This window comes from Musca domestica, unplaced genomic scaffold, assembly GCF_030504385.1.
Source record: "Musca domestica strain aabys unplaced genomic scaffold, Musca_domestica.polishedcontigs.V.1.1 69, whole genome shotgun sequence".
In the NCBI taxonomy this organism is placed as follows: domain Eukaryota; kingdom Metazoa; phylum Arthropoda; class Insecta; order Diptera; family Muscidae; genus Musca; species Musca domestica.
The window spans coordinates 95,605-116,327 of NW_026712380.1; the positions used below are offsets into that span (position 1 = coordinate 95,605).

Consider the following 20,723-nt stretch of genomic DNA (forward strand, 5'->3'; position numbering starts at 1 on the left):
TTTAATTACATTTGAATCTAGTTTCAACTTAAATCAATTCTTTAATTGTTTAAAAAAATAAATTCTAAAATTGTTAAAATGTTGCTCCAAGTGATTGTGGCTATCAAAAGACCTTGACCTACTTTTTCTGATACACTTGTAGTTAGTTTCTTTTACACTTAATTTTCTGACAACTTTTAAAATAATTGATTTGTTTTTCTGATACAGTTACTGGACGAATATTATAATTCTCGCATACAGTCGTGATTCATAGGTAGTAAAAAATATTGAAAATGATTAATTGGCAATATAAATGACTACTTCGTGTATTTACAGCATGTGGTCGATGAATTGAAACGTATCCATACCTAGTAATGAATGAAGTCAATTATAGCCAGTTTTAGGATTATAGCATAGCATTTAATCAAAAATTAAATTTTTGGATTCAATTTAGCCATCATTATGTGATTGTAATTTCTCTTTATTTCATAGTATTGATTTCAATTGATAGAAATTAAAAAAATCGTAAATATTTTTCGAATAGTTCTTTTTTCACATTACAATTATTTTGAGCAAAAATTCATAAATATGTTTTTCAATATTTTTTCTGATGCTGTATGAGAAATATGTGTAATAATAATTATATTTGAAAAATATTTTTTTTACGATTTTTTTTGTGTAACTTCCAATAAAATAAAAGTGGGAATAAACGTGATGTTTTAGGAACGTGATATTCAAATAAAATGCCGTGGGGGCAACAATGATTTTGTATTTGTGATTAAGTTGTATAGTGTGATAAAGTTGCTAGCGCCAATTAACATTTAAAAACACTGTGTGGAATATTGATACTCATTCTCATAGAGCTATCTATCATTTTATAATTGTATATATTATAAACATATTTCATTGAGAAACATTTTTAGCTTGCCCACAGACATTCTTTATAGACTATGCCTTTAATTTAATTTTCGTTTGTTTGAATAGCAGACCCAATCATTTTTATTTACTTTTCTGTAATAATGACCAGTTTTTGTGTAGCCAAAAAAATATATCCCCCATATAATGGAACATAACTTCTTTTTTCTTTTCAAGTTCTCGAAAAGTAAAAATATCCCAAATAAGCTAACGTTTTATTATAACTTCCATAGAAATATACCGCGGGATTTTCAGAACTATGAAACTCTTCCTGTTGAAAACGTCGGAAGTAGGTTCATGTTTTGACACATCGCCATATAGTTGTACCAAATTGCTTTGAATATATTTGGGATTTCAATGAATTGAATATATCTTCTGTAAATATTTCCACACATTGAAATTGCTTCCTATAATTGGCCCTCTCAATTTTTGCCATCTAAGGAAGCGAGATAGACCCATAGTTCACCCTTTTGGTGATCTGAGTAGAATCACTTTCTCAGTCCACTTTTGCATGTCTGTCCGTCCATCTGTCCATGTATTATTTTATGCTTCGAACGCGGATTTTTTAAAAATAATTTTTATATCATGGATTATCGTAGCTGTAGATCTGGATTTTTTCAGAGATATAAAAGTGGTTTTTAAAAACATGTTTAGGAATATTAGAGCATGAAATTTTTAAGAAAATTTTTCAAGGATTTAAAAAATTCCTGAACTTTTAGAGCTATAAACGTGATTTTTTAAGAATATTTTTTTTCAAAGACTTCAATCCTTGATTTTTTAACATTAATAAACCTGGATTTTTAAGAATAATTTTTCAACGACTGGAATATTTTATTTTTAAACTTTAAGGGCTATAGATTTTAATTTTTTAGAATAAATTTTTAAGGAAAATCAGAGTTATAAACAACATTTTCTCATTTCTTAAGGATTATTTAAGAATATTTTTTCATGCACTTTATAGAAGTGGATTTTTAAGATTTTTAAGGTTTCTTGATTGAAGAATATTTTTTAGAACCATCAGATCCATTATCCAGGCGTTTTTAAGAATCTTAATATTTGTAATAATAGGTTAAGAATATTTTCTTGAATTCTGAAGAAATTTATTTTAAGGATTATCAGAGCTTTATATTGTGAATAATACTTTTTTCAAGGTCTACCAGAATTTTGTAAGAATATTTTTTCAAGGACTGCATGCCCTATCTACGTGTATTCGACTAGAACAAAGTCTTCTAAAGACTTCGATTTTCTTAAAGCACTTACCGAATAAAACGATTGATGTATTCATTTTTCAGCTTGATGGTTTGACCCTTATTCAAACGTCCAAAAAATGAATAAGCCGTCAACATGCCACTGAATAGAAGGAAGGGATCCGTATACAAAGAAGCTGCACGGCCAACAACAGTCCAGGGTTGTCCCAAAGCCTACAAATGAAAAATTAAATTTTTTTAGTAAAAAAGTATATAATGACATCTATTCAAAAGGCCTCCTTAAACGACTTTTCAGATATAATTTGAGAATGCTATTTGTACTTCGCAAAACTTTACTTGAAATTCATGAATTTTATTTGAAATTCGAAACTTTTCAATAGTTATTTGAGACTTTCATTTACAAATTAAAAAAAAAAGAATTCGAAAATTTTAGTTGCGATTGGTGAAATTCCATTTGAAATTCAAATTATTTTATTGTTATTCTATTTTAATTTTTAATTCTAATTTAATTTTTTACATTTGTAATTCGAATCATTATAATTGTAATTTGAAAAACTGGAAGCCAATGCAATTTTAATTTTTTTTTCATTCTCGTGTCTATCTTATGCAAATTTTAAATTGTTCTAACGCAATTTTTTGATTCCGATTCAGTAATTTCAAATACATTGTATTATGTTAATAACTATTTAATATGTAATCTTACCTCTGCCATTTCTGTGCGATTGTCATATGGATTGAAAAATATGGCCATTGACTTGTGGGAGAACAACAACATAACAGCATTCAGCAGACGCAGACCATGGACAGCTTCAATGTCTTCGGGGGAGGAGGAAGTGTTAAAGAGCCAACGTAGATTTTTGTCCAAAGAAAATGCTACCAACCAGTCGTCTGTCATGCAAAATATTAAAAAAAAAATAACAAAGACAGGAAAATAATTAAAATGCGAAATTAACATAAAGAGATAAACTATAATTTATATGTTTTCCTACAACAAAATGAAAAATACGACAACTACAACTGTTAAGTACCAGTATTAAAAAAATAATAATTATCTAATTATTACTTACTTGGCTTCTTGTTCTTCGTACAGACATGATATACGGTTGACAGTATGGTTATCGACAGAATAATTGTAAAGAAACGCCTACGAAGATGAATCATACAAAGTAAGAAATTATTATTTAAGTAACAATATTTCCGGGTTATTACTATAAAAAATGTATACTTACACAGCCCAGACGGTACCACTGTCCCAGGGTTTATTATCCTTAACTTGACACATTTGTGGTTCAACTCGAACTTTGAATGATACTCCTGTGGATTCGGTTACATTGTTTAGATATTCCCTGACGGTGTATTCAACATCTTTGTGCGAGCATGACGAAGGCACACAAATACCCCAGTTGATTAGGAAGAAACGTGGCACACGATGACCAGGCTGTAAATGGAAAGAGATAGGATGAGTTTTTTTTTGCATTGGAATATTTATTGATGTTATATGGTAAAGGTGGATAATCTGAATTTGTTTTTAAGAATATTTTTTCAAGAACTAATCGAGCTATAAACGTGGATTTTGTAAGAATACTTTCTAAAGGCCATCCGAGCTATACAAGTTGTTGTTTTTTTTTAAATATTTTTTTTTTTTTTAATTTAACCAAATTTAAAATTGGAAAGGAAAATTTTTATCAGTGCTATAAACGTGATATTATAAAGACATGTTTTTCAAGGTCTATAAGTGTTATCAACTAGGTTTATTAAAAAAAAAAATCAAGGATAATCAGAGCTGTAAAACAGGGAAGGACTTTTGGAGTAATAAACTTATATTCTATAAGAATATTATATTCTTAAGAATATCAAGGAACATCCGAGCTATTTTTTTAATTATTTATTTATTTGTTAATAATTAAATTATTATAAAAGTGTTATTTTTTAGAAAATTTTTTCAAATACGTTGATTTTTAAAAAATATTTTCTCAAGGAGCTATATAGATGTATTTTGAAGGATAACTTTTTTAAGTACTACTATTTAAAGTACTATGTAGGTTTTTAAATAATATTATTTCAAGGACTACCAGAGCTACAAAAGTGGGTTCGTTTAGAAAATGTTTTCAAGGACGTGGTTTTTTTTTTAAATATTTTTTAAGGACCATCAGAGCTATGGCAATGGATTTTCGAGAATGTTTTTTCATTGCCTATCAGAACTATAAATGTGAATTCTTTAAAAAGTTTTGCAAGTATTAATGGAGCTATAAACGTGGATTTAAAAAAAGGTTTTCAAAGACTTTCTGAGCTATATACCTGGATTTTTTAAGAATATTTTTTTAAAGAACTATTAGAGCTGTAAACGTGGATTTTTTAAGAATATTTTTAAAGGACTATTAGGAATATTTCAGCTAAAAACTAAGATAAGTTAAGAATGTTTTCCAAGAACCATCATAGCTATAAACATGGATTTTTAAAGAATATTCTCCAAGGATTTTAAAAAAACTTTCCAAGGACTATCAGACCTATGAAGGTGGATTGTTAAATAATGTTTTCCAAGGACAAACAGACCTATAAATATTTATATATATTTAATAGTATTTTCCAAGGATATTTAAAGAATATTTTCTAAGGACTATCAGACATATAAAATTGGATTTTTAAAAATATTTTCCAAGGATTTTTTTAAGAATATTTTCCAAGGACTATCAGAACTACAAACGTGGATTTTTAAAGAATATTTTCCAAGAATTTTTAAAGAATATTTTCCAAGGACTATCAGAACTACAAACGTGGATTTTTAAAGAATATTTTCCAAGAATTTCTAAAGAATATTTTCCAAGGACTATCGGAACTACAAACGTGGATTTTTAAAGAATATTTCCAAGAATTTCTAAAGAATATTTGCAAGGACTGTCAGACCTACAAACGTGGATTTTTAAAGAATATTTTCCAAGAATTTCTAAAGAATATTTTGCAAGGACTGTCAGACCTACAAACGTGGATTTTTAAAGAATATTTTCCAAGAATTTCTAAAGAATATTTTGCAAGGACTGTCAGACCTACAAACGTGGATTTTTAAAGAATATTTTCCAAGAATTTCTAAAGAATATTTTGCAAGGACTGTCACACCTACAAACGTGGATTTTTAAAGAATATTTTCCAAGAATTTCTAAAGAATATTTTGCAAGGACTGTCAGACCTACAAACGTGGATTTTTAAAGAATATTTTCCAAGAATTTCTAAAGAATATTTTCCAAGGACTGTCAGACCTATAAACATGGATTTTTAAAGAATATTTTCCAAGGACTGTCAGACCTATAAACGTGGATTTTTAAAGAATATTTTCCAAGGACTGTCAGACCTATAAACATGGATTTTTAAAGAATATCTTCCAAGGATTTCTAAAGAATATTTTCCAAGGACTACCAGACCTATAAACATGGATTTTTAAAGAATATTTTCCAAGGACTGTCAGACCTATAAACGTGGATTTTTAAAGAATATTTTCCAAGGACTGTCAGACCTATAAACATGGATTTTTAAAGAATATCTTCCAAGGATTTCTAAAGAATATTTTCCAAGGACTACCAGACCTATAAACATGGATTTTTAACGAATATTTTTCAAGGATTTTTAAAGAATATTTTTCCAGGATTATCAGACCTATAAATGTGGATTTTTAATAATATTTTTCAAGGACCATCAGAGCTGTAAACGTGGATTTTTTTGAGAATATTTTTTCAAGGACTATCAGAGTCGCACTAAAGCAATACTCACAAAAAACCGATCGTTGTTTGTAGTGTTCACTTCATAAACATTTCCAAAAAATGTATATTTAATATAGGTAGTTCAGATAAATCTTATAGACGGCCCTAATTTTTGTCGGCCTTAACATAAATATTTTTACGGTGATAACAAAAATGGGAGTTTTGGTTAATAACCTCGAATTCTGAATCGGACACCAATCTCAGCCTTTTTAGAGTTTTCGACCTCATTTCAAATGTTATAGCCATGTTTCCAAGCCATCGGTTTGTATGGAGCTTCTCATTAGAATGTCGTCGTAATATAACGGCTACATTCGGAATTTTTAAGATTTTAACAGAATTTTTAACAGATTTTTAATTTTTTTTGAAGATTGCCAAACTCGTTCCAAATGGCGGTGGGTATTCAAAGATCGGCCCGGTTGAACTTACAGATTTTTTAATTGTTTAGTAATAACATTTTGTTTAATTATCACACTCTTGATATTATTTTCCACTCCCACATTTGTTTTTTTATGCAAAAAATGTTCGACGCTCGTTTCTTAAGTCTTTTGTTTTGCTGCACAGTTGCGTTTTGGCTCAGTTATGTTTTGTAACCAAAATAACAACACCAATCATTTGTTTTGCGTTTCACATTATTGGTATTATCAATTAACGCATCTATTTTAATTTAATTATATATCTATCTAAAGAAGCGCATTAATATTTACTTTGAGATCATCAACATTGCCGTCATAAGTTTTATTTTGCTGTCTGACTGATTGACTTTTATTTTCTATGAATTCACCTTTGAACGACTCGGGGTGCATTGAACTTTTGATGTCAGCCAAAATAAAACGAAAAAAAAAACTAAACTAAAGCGATGATAATGATTATCGTTATTTCCTTTTATCGAACGATTAAAACAAAATATTATGAGCAACAAACCATGACGAAAGACAGCTGTTCAAAATTTGTTGTTATTTATGTATGCAATGTCGTTATCATTCAAAATTACCATCCAAATTTTCAAGTTCAAGTTTATGTTTGGAGAAAAAATTGTATTTTTTTCTGTGAGTAAATCTTAGGGCTTTAGCGGATGATTACTGCAATTTGCCGGGAGGCGAAGTTTTGTTGGGAGATAATTGTAAATTTATGCTTGGTTGGTATTTTTAAGTTTTGGATTTTCTTTTTTTTTTGTATAGTGGACAATTAAGCGTTAAAAGAATAATTACTTTGCAAATAATTTTAGATGGGTGCTATGAGTCACATTTGGGAATATGAAAATCTTTGGAGATTTGCAAAGCTGTCCGTTTCGTTTTCAAAAGCATTGGTTTCTATAAAATTGAGTAACATGAAGCGGAATACTCCAGAAACCAAATTTAGAAGTAACGTCAAAGGTTTATGAACCTTTCCCGTTTTATTATTATTCGGTTTTTTTTTTTTTTTGGAATCAATTCTTGGCGATTCATATTGAATTAAATATTTTACTGATCGATATATTTTCTAAATCTGCTTTTGCTATTTTAAGGAGTGGCCAATAAAAACTGTTTAGAATTTAAATAAAAAATTTATATTCTATCATCCATTGGAATAAATTTTATTTGAGCAGATATTTGCATATTGAATCGGGAGTTAATTTCATGTTATCGAAATGTATGCGAAGAATAATATTTGCTTTAGTTTTCAGTAAATAAGTGACTAGAAAATTTTGTATTTATTTTTGTGGGTAATATTTGCAGAGTCATCGAGGAGAAGATACGTGTTGGATGACACATATCAAGGAGAAAAACTGGATTTTTTTAATATTTCTTTCTTTTCATTTAATATTAACCTACTGAATCTGGGAGCACAACTAAGATGGTATTGAAATTCGCAAAAAGTGTGCATTCTTTATAGGATGATTGATATTAAAATTTGACTATATTAGTCCACGTTTAAGAATAGTCGATATACAGGGTGAGATGAAAAAACTGCAACAAAGTCAAATGCCATAATCTTTACATTTTTTTTTAATTTTATTGAATAAAAGTAAAAAATGTCGGAAATAGCATCAAATTTTAGAAAAAGTTTAGATTTGTTCGAATTGGTCACCTTCGTCACGAATTATGGCCTTCAAACGGCCAATGAAACCGTCACACCCTGCCCAAATGTTTCTCTGTGGTATTTTGGGCCATTCTCGGCTTGCTTGAGGTGATCGGCACTTTGGTATTTTTTTGTGCCAACCTTGCTTTCCAAAATACTAAAGACACAATAGTCCAACGGATTGGTATCCGGAGATTTTGGTGACCATTGTGCGCTGGAAATAAAGCGAGGAACATCATTTTGCAACCATTCTTGAGTGGCGCGTGCTGAGTGCGATGGTGTTGAGTCCTGTTGGAATGTCCAAGGTCTGTGGCCAACATTTTTGCGTAGCCAAGGCTTTAATACACCCTCCAGAATATTTTCGCGATAATATTCGGTATTTATTCTGATCGACCGTGGGGTCGATTAATACGAGCGGAGAGCGACCATCGGCTGTTATGGCGGCCTACACCATCACCATGACAGGCGTTTGAGTTCTGGTGGCCAACCGAAGGAGCACATTTTCAGCTGACCTCTTTGCGAAGTAAACACGATCATTTTGTTTGTTTACAAACTGCTGGACAACGAATGTTTTCTCATCGGAGAAAGCCAAACTCGGCCAAGCGAAGCAACTCTTTAGCTCTTTTGAGTCTATTTTCTTTCTGTTGCGGTGTAAGTTCTTGCACTTTTTGGAATTTCAATGGCTTTACCCCGAGCTCATTTTTCAATATTTGCCGAAAGGAATATTGCGATATGTTCAGCTCACGAGTTATTTTTCGGCCACTGCCACGCGGGGTTCGATCAAGTCGCTTCTTTACTTTTCGAACCATTTCTGCTGATGTTGCTGTTTTCTTCCGTCCACTTCCTTGACTTCGGGCTACGCTACCAGTATCACGGTAACGGTATTCACATTTAAATGCTATCCTTTACGAACTTTAAATACCAAATTTGAAAGGATTTCGGTGAATAATGTCGCTAAAATCATAAAAAAATACCGAATATCGGAAGGTACCGTTATATGAGGGCTATACGAAGACGTCGGCCTGCACTGACAATTTTCTGTCACAGGCTGTAGTATCTGTTACGAGATTCAAATTCCAATTCCGGTGAATAATGTCACTAAAATCATCAAAATACCGAATATCGAGAGGTACCGTTATATGGCGGCTATATATTTTCAATACCAACCATCCTAGACATAATACAAATTGTTCTGCCAAATTTTGGGGCTCTACGTCAAATAATGTGGGCTGTATCGTAATTTCAACAGACAGACGGACATCGTTAAATCGACTTAGAATTTTATGCTGATGATGAATATGTATAATTTATGGGGTCTACGACGAATAATTAGGGATGTTCCAAACGGAATAACAAAGTTAGGGTATATTAATATATTTTAAGGTGCAGGGTACAAAAATGAAAAAAATTATGGCATTTGATTTTGTTGCAGTATTTTTTTTGTCTCACCCTGTATATATATCCTTACTCTTTATCCGTTTATTAATATATACTGACTCGACTTATGAATTTTGAAAATTTTGACCCCTAACGGGATATGTAACGAAGGAGTGGGTTAATATAGTCGATTTTCGCACCTGACCTATATATTGTCTACAATATATATTTTTTTTTCAAAATCTTGAACTTTTGTTATCACCGTATTAACTGGAATGTTGACCTTTAGTGTTAATCAATATTGTGGATTGATTTTGCCCATCTCTGAATTCCATCTGAGTTTGATAAAAAAATATGATCATGTATCAAATTGGGATGCGTCGTTATTGTCACAGACGGTTGGACGGACATCGCAATATCAATTCCTGGGATCTATAGGTATCAGGGTAGCCATATGGTTGGGGGTATAAAACTAGACATTATCTGAGGGTGTATATATGTCGGAATACCGACTTATACTTTCTAATGTTTTCAAACCACTTAAAAATATATATTTTCTTGTGACCTTGCTAACTCCCCTTCGATAAAAAAAATAAACCTTTAGAACAAACATAGTTTATGTACCCACATATTTAGCCTCCTAACCAAAATCTTGTTTTGTTTTATTTATTCTTATGCAAATGTTTCTATGTTTATTTACAAAAACAATTAACACTAACTAGAATGGCTGAAATGATGTGCAAAATCAAACATAATAAAAACTTATGCTTCTTCTTCTTCTGCTTATGTTGTTCGACAAGAAATGTGTGTGTTTCAAACAGCCATCGAATGAATAAAGAATTTCAGCTATTATCAAATTGTTTAGTTGAAAATCATTGTTGCTGGGTTTTATTGTCTTAACCCGTGTTTATCAGCCAAGCATAACCGAGCCAACCCCCCTACCCCACCCCCTTTGTATTATGACAAGCTAATCAACACCAGGTTAATCGTTGTCATGTTTCGATGGATGCTTGCTTGTTTGTTATTACAAATTTGCTAATTCGTATCGTTGGATTGTCTTTGAGGCTAGCTATTAAATTTTGCTCTCGCCTGTTGCCTCTGCCAGTCATTGAAAAGTGTTTTTGTTTTTGTTGTTTGGTTTTGAAAATAAACACAATTATTTAACAAATTAATTTCCACTGAATAACTAACTTGCGATTTAGCATGGCATACGTTTATAAATAAATTCGACAAAAAAAAAAAAAAAAAAAATACAAATAATTGAAATTGTCGTGTGGTTGGCTGGATTAATTGCCCATATTGTATACAATATGTTATGCGGTATAGACTGGCGAATGCCCACCACAGCAGCATCTGGCTACACTCTGGCTACACTCATTACATCACAATAACAAAATAACAACAATAGTAACTAAGATTTGTTTACTGTATTGTCATACAATTGTTGTATGTATTTGTTTAACAAACAATTCAAGTGTGAATTTCAATTCAATACGATATGGAAATTGTACTACCGAAAATCGTACTACATATGTGTTGTTTCATTGGATTCGAGAAAAAAAAATAATTAGATTTTAATGGGAATTTAAATTGTTGAGTTTTAAAGTTGAAGCCTATTTGGGGTAATTGAAATTAATGTATTTATCTCGTTGTAAAGATAATAAATCGTGAAAATAAATAGGGGAAAGATGGGGATCAAATAATCTGGTAGGCTGTTTCATAAGGATTGTGCTATTTATAAAATTTTATAATCAAGTTCACGTGTGCACTATTTTTAGCCCAAATATTGATCACGTATTTATCATCCAATCAGGACGCTTTGATTGAGTCAATCCTCTTATATGCCACTATTATGTTATGCAAAAAGTTTGTCATATCTGGTTCAAGTAAAATATAAATGGAGTCTTCTCATAAAAAAACTAATAGGGTCTCCTCTTCGAAGAGGAAGTTGTCTTCTCGTAGAAGACCGAATGGTCTCATAGAAGACCTGGATGTCTTCTCATAAAAGACCTGGAGGTCTTCTCATAGAAGACCTGGAGTTCTTCGCATAGAAGACCTGGAGTTCTTCGCATAGAAGACCTGGATGCTTTCTCATAGAAGACCAGAAGGTCTTCTCATAGAAGACCAGAAGGTCTTTTCGTAGAAGACCAGAAGGTCGTCTCATAGAAGACCAGAGGGTCTTCTCATAAGAAGACCAGAAGATCTTCTCATAAAGAGACCAGAAGATCTTCTCATAAAGAGACCAGAAGGGCTTCGCGTAGAAGACCAGATGGCCTTCAGGTGGAAGACCAGAAAGCTTCTCGAAGAAGACCATAAGGGCTTCTCATAAGGAGACCAGAAGGTCTTCTCATAGTAGACCAAAAGGTCTTCCAATAGAAGACCAGAAGCGATTCTTCTACGAGAATCCAGACCAGAAGGGCTTCTTGTAGAAGACCAGAAGGGCTTCTCGTAGAAGACCAGAAAGTCTTCTCGTAGAAGACCAGAAGGTGTCCTCCTAGAAGACCTGGAGTTCTTCTCATAGAAGAACTGGAAGTCTTCTCATAGAAGACCAGAAGGTCTTCTCATAGAAGACTAGAGGGTCTTCTCATAGAAGAGCCGAAGGTCTTCTCATAGAAGAGCCGAAGTCCAGAAGGTCTTCTCATAGATACCAGAAGATATTCTCAAAGAAGACCTGGAGGTCTTCTCATAGAAGACCAGGAAGTCTCTTCATAGAAGATCAGGAGGTCTTCTCATAGAAGACCGGGAGGTCTTCTCATAGAAGACCTGGAGGTCTTCTCAATTGGTCTCTTCTCATAGAAGAGCAATTGGTCTCTTCTCATAGAAGAGCAATTGGTCTCTTCTCATAGAAGAGCAATTGGTCTCTTCTCATAGAAGAGCAATTGGTCTCTTCTCATAGAAGAGCAATTGGTCTCTTCTCATAGAAGAGCAATTGGTCTCTTCTCATAGAAGAGCAATTGGTCTCTTCTCATAGAAGAGCAATTTGGTCTCTTCTCATAGAAGAGCAATTGGTCTCTTCTCATAGAAGAGCAATTGGTCTCTTCTCAAAGAAGAGCAATTGGTCTCTTCTCATAGAAGAGCAATTGGTCTCTTCTCATAGAAGAGCAATTGGTCTCTTCTCATAGAATAGCAATTGGTCTCTTCTCATAGAAAACCAAGTAGTGGTCTTCTCATAGAAGACCAAGTGGTTTTCTTCTCATAGAAGACCAAGTAGTGGTCTTCTCATAGACAAACCGCTCTTCTCGCAGAACCTTCTCATAGAAAATCAATATTCCACCTTCACTCAAAATGAGATGTATTGTATTCAAACCAGTTTCGGAATAAAAAATGACCTAAATCATTTGATCGTCTTCTATTCTAGTTAGATTGAATTTCCTTTAATTAGAATGCGGGTTTTGCCAACTCCAGCATTTCTAGAATGGTTTTAGTATCACATCCATCTAGTCAATCTCACTAGTGTCAATTAGCATATAAATTAAATTCGAAACAAAAACGAAAAATTCAAATCAATCCCAAAAACAAAAGACTTAAGAAACAAACTTGAAAATTGCTAATAGAAAAAAAAGAATAACTGAATTTACAATTTCGGTTTTGAACAATCCCGCTTGTATTGTTCCAATAATAAAACAGACGGCATGTGTTTGCCAAAATGTCAAATAAACGTCAATAAAAAGCTGGATGAGATATAAATTATATGTTAGAACCAATCAAAAGATTTAAACAACAAACTTCCAGATTTTGATAAGCAGGTATTGGAGTTGATGTATTTTACGATCTTTTGTTTGTTTGGGTGTGTGAAGATTCCTATCTTCACATTGTTTGTTTGTTAATTTCGAGGAATGGTGTGAATTCGGCAGTTATTTGATATATCCGTTGCTCGACACACAATACCAATAACCCAAAATTAAATTTATTTATGAACAGACGTTATTTTGAGATTTTGATTTTTTAGTTACTCCTATCCATTCAGGTTATTTAAAACTACATAAATTCTTATTGGTTTCCAAAAAAAAAATGTGGACAAGAAGTTGATCTCTGTTTTAAACGAAAAATCCATTTAACGACCAACTTTTCGTTTTGAAATAAATATCAACTTTTTGTCCACATTCTTTGGCAGCCAAAACTAAAGACTTAAGACACAAACCCCACAGAATTAGCATGTGGTGTTGATGTTTAGCTTTTTTACATCTTTGTTATAGAATTTTCTTATGGCATGGTTTAGCCAAAGAGAACTGGTTTTCAAATTCTTATTTTCGAAAAAAGATAATGGGCTTTTCGATGGTTTGTGGCAAATATGCATATTCTTATTTAAAGTCATGAACTTTTCAATGTCAAACTAAATGCTTTGATTGCCGTTCTTAATTCTTCGATAATAACCAATAACTTGTTATTATGGCCTAGAATGTTTGTTGTAATTAAATAAATGAGACTGGTTGTTACGATAAGTTCAATAAAGGCGATGAATTTATATACCCTCCACCATTCTATGGAAGTTATATTATCTTTGTCATTCCGTTTGTAACTCCTTGAAATACTCCTGATAGACCTTACAAAATATATACATATTTTTGATCAGAGTAAAATTCAAGTCGATTTAGCGATGTACGTCTGTCTGTCTGTTGTAATCACGCCATCTTTCGTACGAATTGAGATAGAAGGTTTAAATTTTGCCCACATGTGTATTTTGTAAGTTTATAAATGGCCTATGTCGGTCCACGTTTTCGTTTAGCCCTCATATAACTGTGCCTCCCAATATTTAGCATTTTTATGATGTTTTATGATTATTCACCGAAAGTGTTTCACATTTTGTATTTGAAGTTCGTAATCGTTATTACAACTTACGACAGAAAATTGTCTATGCAGGTCCTCCACGTCTTCGTATACCCCTCATATTACGGTTTTCATTTAAACTGTTTTTTTTGTTTTGAAAAATTTCAAGTTCCTTCAAAATGGTGGAGGGTATTAAAAGTTCGACCCGGCCGAAGTTAGATGCTTTTTATACCATCAGCCATATGGCTAGAGAGGGTATACATCATTTGATACGGCCAAAACGAAATAACGGTTTTAAATCCTAGGTCTCTTTGGACAAAAGTCGTTTCAGGACATTGGAGTCGATCTAGCGATGTCCGTCCGTTCATCCATCCATCCGTCCGTCTGTCTGGCTGGTGTGCACGAAAACTCTCGAAGGGGGTATTCGATTTGGTCCAAACTTGGTACAACGTAATATTATTATCAAACTTAGATCGAGTTCGGCGATGGACACTATCGGTCCACTCCTTCTGGTACCTCCCCTGCAAAATTTCGAAAATTTCAAGAAAATACTTTTCAGCACCTAAAGAGAAAGAATCATCCGCTTTTGTCTTAACTTTGCAAATTCCTATATTTCCATCAGTGCTAAGTCAGGTGCGAAAATAGACAATATCGCTAAACTCCATCAAGTACCTCCGCCACAAAGGGTTAAAATTTTGAATAATTATAACTCTTATAAAATGTGCTGTAAAAGTTCGATTGTCTTCAAATTACACACATCACAATATTTTTAAAAACCAATGGTCTGGTGTGAACATGGAATATATTGGTCCACTCCTTCTGGTATCTCCCCCACAAAGGTATAAAATTTGAATAACCGTAAAGCTTATAAAGCACGAAGTTAACATCCGATTCCATTCAGACTTGGCACATCTCAATATTTTCATCAACCTAAGATCTGTTATAAAGGTGGCAGAGATCAGATCATTGCTTCTGGTACCTCCCACACAAAGGGTGAAAGTTTTGGATAACCAAAATGATTATAAAATTCGAAAAAGCATCCGGTTCTCTTTATATTTCACACATCCCATTATTTCTACTAACACAAGATTTGCTGTGAAGATGGGATATATCGGCGAACTCCTTCTGGTACCTCACCACAAAAGTGTCAAAATATTGAATATCCATGAAGCTCATAAAACGTGAAAATAACATCCGACTCCATTCAGACTTGGCACATCTTAATATTTTTATCAACACAAAATCTGTTAAAATGATGGTATGGATCGGACCATTTCTTCTGGTACCTCACCCACAAAGGGGTCAAAGTTTTGAATAATGAAAATGATTATTATAAGCATCCGGTTCTTTTCATATTTTACACATCCCATTATTTCTAATAAAACAAGATCTGCTGTGAAGATGGGATATATCGGCGAACTCCTTCTGGTACCTCACTTCAAAAGGGTCAACATTTTGAATATCCATGAAGCCCATAAAACGCTAAATTAACATTCGATTCCATTCAGACTTGACACATCTCTCTATATCCATCAACACAAGATCTGTTAAAATGATGGTATGGATCGGACCATTTCTTCTGGTACCTCGCCCACAACGGGTCAAAGTTTTGAATAATGAAAACGATTATAAAACCCGGAATAAGCATCCGGTTCTCTTCATATTTTACACATCCCATTATTTATAATAAAATAAGATCTGCTGTGAAGATGGGATATATCGGCCCACTTTGTCTGGTACCTCCCCCACAAAGAGTTAAAATTTTGAATATCCATGAAGCTCATAAAACATGAAATTAACATCCGATTCCATTCAGACTTGATACATCTCAATATTTCCATCAACACCAGAATTTTGATAAAGATGGTATAGATCGGACCAATTCTTCTGGTACCACCCCCACAAAGGGTAAACGTTTTGAATAACCAAAACAATTATAAAATCCGAAATAATCTTTATACTTCACACATCCCATTATTTCAAATAAAACAAGATCTGCTGCGAGGATGGGATTTATCGGTCCACTCTGTCTGGTACCAACGGTCAAAATTTTGAATGTCCCTGAATCCAATAACATGCAAAATTAACCACCGAATCCATATAGACTTGGTACATTTCAATGTTTCTATCAACAAAAGACCTCTCCACAAAGGGTCAAAGTTTTGAAAATTAAAACGATTATGAAATCCGAAATAAGCATCCGATTCTCTTCTACAAACGTTTTTTGTTGACACAAAATCTGTTGCGGAGATGATATATACCTGCGAACTCCTTCTGGTACCTCACCCACAAAGGGTCACAATTTTCAATACTTTAATCTTGCGTTGCTTGTGAAACAACTCATCAATTCTTTACAACTAACTATATATAAATGTATCTCTCAACCAAAAATTTGAGATGAATATGGAATTTATGATGGAAATGGAATACTTCGGTCGACTACATCTGGTACCTCATGCAAATCTTAACATTTTCTAAAACTTATCACATATCTCATATAAAGTGAAGGAAGTAGCCAATATAGTCCGAACCTGGCACGTGACAATGTTTATATGATATTTATATAGGTCCGATACGAAATGGACAGTATTGCCTCATTCCTTAGGAACCTACCGCATTCCTTAGGAACCGAAGTCAACATATATTGAGGGCTGTGGGTATACATCGGAGGGCAAAACCGACTGATATTTTTAACTTGTCTTCGTTTTTTTGAAAATCTTCAAGTTCCTTACAAATGGTGGTGGGTATTAAAAGTTTAGCCCACTCAAAGTTAGCTGCTTTTTACTTTTAATTCTGGGGGAGGGGGGATGTGCTAAATTTGAAAATCAAGCTATTGAATCATTTCTTTTGGTGCACGTCCTCCACGAAGGTTTAATATTTATAAAATTAATACTCTTTAACTTCTCTTTATTAGGTTTTGAATGTTGTCTCAAATTCCATGGAGGTTACTTTCCAACACTCCTGTGATTTTTTACATTACTAAATAATTTTCAATTATTTCCCCACAACAATTTCCAGTTGCAACAAAATGCAATTCATGAAACACCCATTCACCTCCCTACTTATCCCAAAACCACTTGCATTTCACAGTGACTGTAACACTACATTGTTAATGCCCTAAACTACAATCTGTTGGGATTTCTTTCTCAATTTTCACCATAAATTCATAAACACCAGTAGATAACTATGTCCATATGCTAATAAACATTTCAATTACTTACATCATCGAATTCACTGCGGAATGGTCCATGTGAGCGGACCATATTGAAAAAGGTTTGCAAACGTTTCGATTTGTGTGGCAATTCGGGCTGAGCATAAGCCAAACAGTATTGTCCCTTCATTTCGACATTCGTGGCACCCGTTGCACCACCATCAGCCATTTGATGCTGCACTCTCAGACATTGATCGAAATCGCCCAACTGATTGATGTTGCCATTCAAGATGCCAGAGTTGAGTTTGCCCGTGGAGTCGTGCACTGTAATAAAACAAAAAGAAACAAATTATGATGAGATGTCAAAATTGTAAATGAATATTACAACAATAAAAACTTTCAAATAACATTAACATAATTTAATAATTATATTTACAAATCACTTTTTTATGTTGAGTTTATTGTAGTGAAACGTTTGAAGAGTTGTCTCAACACCCGTGGGATTCTATTGACTTCATTGTAAATATTTATGATCGTTTTTTAGAGAATTGTTAACATTTTTACATGAGAATAGTTTTTGATTTATTCATGGCGTAAAAGGCGTAAACAAAAGATTCCAAAAAATGGGGCCTTAAGAGTTATCAATGAATAAAGTCTAAGTTTTTGATGATTTTTTCTCATGGATTTTTTTATATATTTTAAAAAGGCAATTGCGTACGCTCTCTTAGATTCTTTTTTATTTTGAAGGTCTTAGAAACAATTCAGGGCTTTTTGAAAACTAGAGAATTCGACTTTGTTATATTAAAAACATGTTAAAAAGTGTCAGTCGGCTTTGCCGACAGATGAATATCCTCAGCCAATGTTCGATTTTTTTAAATATATGTTTACTTCTGTTATCATTATTCAAATTGTTGACCCTCTAAGCAATGGGCCAAAATTGGGCATTTACAATCCCATCTAAGTAAATATGATATAAATATTGCGATGTACCAGGTTTGGTCTATATTGGTTACCTTCACTTTATATGAAATAATTTTTAGAAAATGTTAAAATGTGCGTGGGGAATCAGATATAGTCGTCCGAAGTATTCCATTTTCATACTTCATCTAACACAGATAAAAATATTGAAGAATTAAAAAAAATCGACACAAGTTATGACAGACAAAGGTATTTAAAATTGTGACTAGAACGGATTCGCAGATATATATCATCTTCACAACAGATCTTGTTTCAGCAAAAATATTTGTTTGTATGGATGGATGTTTATTTCGATTTTTCTTTGAGCGTTTCGCTTTTTAAAATCTTGAACCCTATGGGGAGGTGGAGATACCAGAAGAAATGGCTCGATCTATGATATCTTTATAGCAGAACAAATATTGATATGTAACAAGACTGGAATGGAATCGGATGTTCATTTCACGTCATGGATATTCAAAATTTTGACCCTTTGTGGGAGAGGTACCTGAAGGAGTGGACCGATATTTCCCATCTTCACATCAGATCCAGTGTTAGTAGAAATAATGGGTTGTGTGAAATATGAAGGGAACCGGATGCTTATTTCAGATTTTATAATCGTTTTTGTTATTCAAAACTTTGAACTTTTGTGGGGGAGGCACCAGAAGAAATGGTCCGGTCTCCACCATCTTTATAACAGATCTTGTGTTCATAAAAATATTGATATGTACTAAATCTGAATGGAATCGGATGTTAATTTGGCTCTTCATGAGTTTCATGGATATTCAAACTGGACTGATATATTCCATCTTCACACCACACCTTAGGTTAATAAAAATATTGTGATGTGTGTATTTTGAAGACAATCGGGCTCTTACATGACATTTTATAAGAATTAAATTTATTCAAAAATTTGACTCTTTGTGGGGGAGGTACCTGATGGAGTGGACCAATATTGTCTATTTTCGTACCTGACCTAAAACTGATGCAAATATTAGGGTTTCCCTTACTGTGCAGTAAAATATTTTTTTTTTAAATGTTTTCACTTTGTGGGAGACGTACCAGAAGGAGCGGACCGATATCGCCCATATCCTAACTCGATCTAAACTTTACAAAAATATTACGACGTACCAAGATTTGACCAAATTGGATACTCACTTCGGGAGTTATCGTGCGCTCCTTCCAGCCAGACAGACAGACTGACGGGCATCGCTAGATCGACTCCAGAAACGGATTTGGTCCAAAGACGTAAGGTATAAAACCGTTATTTCGATTTGGAAGAAAACAGCAACATCAGCAGATGAGGTTCGGAAAGTAAGGAAGCGACTTGATCGAAACGAATATGGCTCGTGAGCTGAACATATCACAATAATCAATTCGGCAAATATTGAAAAATGAGCTCGGGGTAAAGCCATTGAAAATCCAAAAAGTGCAAGAATTTACAACGCAACAGAAAGAAAATAGACTCAAAATAACTTGGCCAAAAGTGGTGAACTGCCGAATTTGGTTTTCTCCGATGAGAAAATCTCCGTTGTCCAGCAGTTTGTAAATACATAAAATGATCGTGTTTACTTGCCAAAGAGGTAAGCTGAAAATGTAAACCTTCGGTCACCGGCCACCAGAAGTCAAGCGCCTACCATGGTGATGGTGTGGGCCGCCATAACAGCCGTTGGTTAATCGGCCGTGGCATCTCAACATTTTGGCCGCAGCCTTGGAAATTCCAACAGGACTCAGCACCATCGCGCACCCAAGAATTGTTACAAAATGATGTTCTTCGCATCATTTTCAGCGCACCAAAATCTCCGGATACCAATCCGTTGGACTATTGTGTCTGGAGTATTTTGGAAAGCCAAGTTCTCACTAAAAAATACCAAAGTGTCGATCACCTCATGCAAGCGCTTCGCCGGGAATGGGTCAAAATACCGTGAGCAACATTCGGGCAGCGTGTGACGGTTTCATTGGCCCTTTTGAAGGCCATAAATCGTGCCAAAGGTGACCAATTCGAACAAATCGAAACTTATTCTGAAATTTGATGCTATTTCCGACTCAATTCATTCAATAGAATTAAAAAAATACATAAAAATTATGGCGTTTGACTTTGTTGCAGTTTTTTATCTCACCCTGTAGAAGACTCTTTGGTGTTTTTTCGCATGAAAGATCCTTTTGTCTGTGGCATAGAACACCCTTTGGTCCTCAGTAGAATTGAGAACCCGTTGATAGTCTATTAGGGTTTTATAAAACAGAAAACTCTATTTGTCCTGCGTAACATAGAATACCCCATTTGGCTTCCATATCATAAAATTATAACTCTATGGGGTTCTATAGAATAGGATACCCCATTTGGTCTTCTATGGAAATTGTGGTATTATTTCAAATAAAATGCCTAGTAATTGTTGTACAATTTTCCCTTGCCCTCTTCTGCTAACTCACAAAATAAATCTTTCGTTTTTTTCTCGAGTGTAAACCAAAAGTGAAAATGAAAAAAACAAACAAACACCAAAACCGGTAAAATATGGTCAACAACAAAATAGGAAAACCGAAACTGAAAATAGTGTAACGCTA

The 20,723-nt window shown here is 33.5% G+C and overlaps 1 protein-coding gene across 1 annotated transcript in view; it reads right to left on the bottom strand.

Moving 5' to 3' along the window:
- The window catches only part of LOC131800587 (O-acyltransferase like protein-like), a 64,843-nt gene that overhangs the window by 2,656 nt on the left and 41,464 nt on the right, over nucleotides 1-20,723 (bottom strand). Inside the window, exons 3-7 of the mRNA XM_059129837.1 lie at nucleotides 17,278-17,531; nucleotides 3,332-3,540; nucleotides 3,170-3,246; nucleotides 2,806-2,990; nucleotides 2,155-2,315 (exon numbers count right to left, since the gene is read on the bottom strand). Of these exons, the coding sequence (XP_058985820.1) occupies nucleotides 2,155-2,315; nucleotides 2,806-2,990; nucleotides 3,170-3,246; nucleotides 3,332-3,540; nucleotides 17,278-17,531 (886 nt within the window). The remainder of the gene's footprint in view (nucleotides 1-2,154; nucleotides 2,316-2,805; nucleotides 2,991-3,169; nucleotides 3,247-3,331; nucleotides 3,541-17,277; nucleotides 17,532-20,723) is intronic.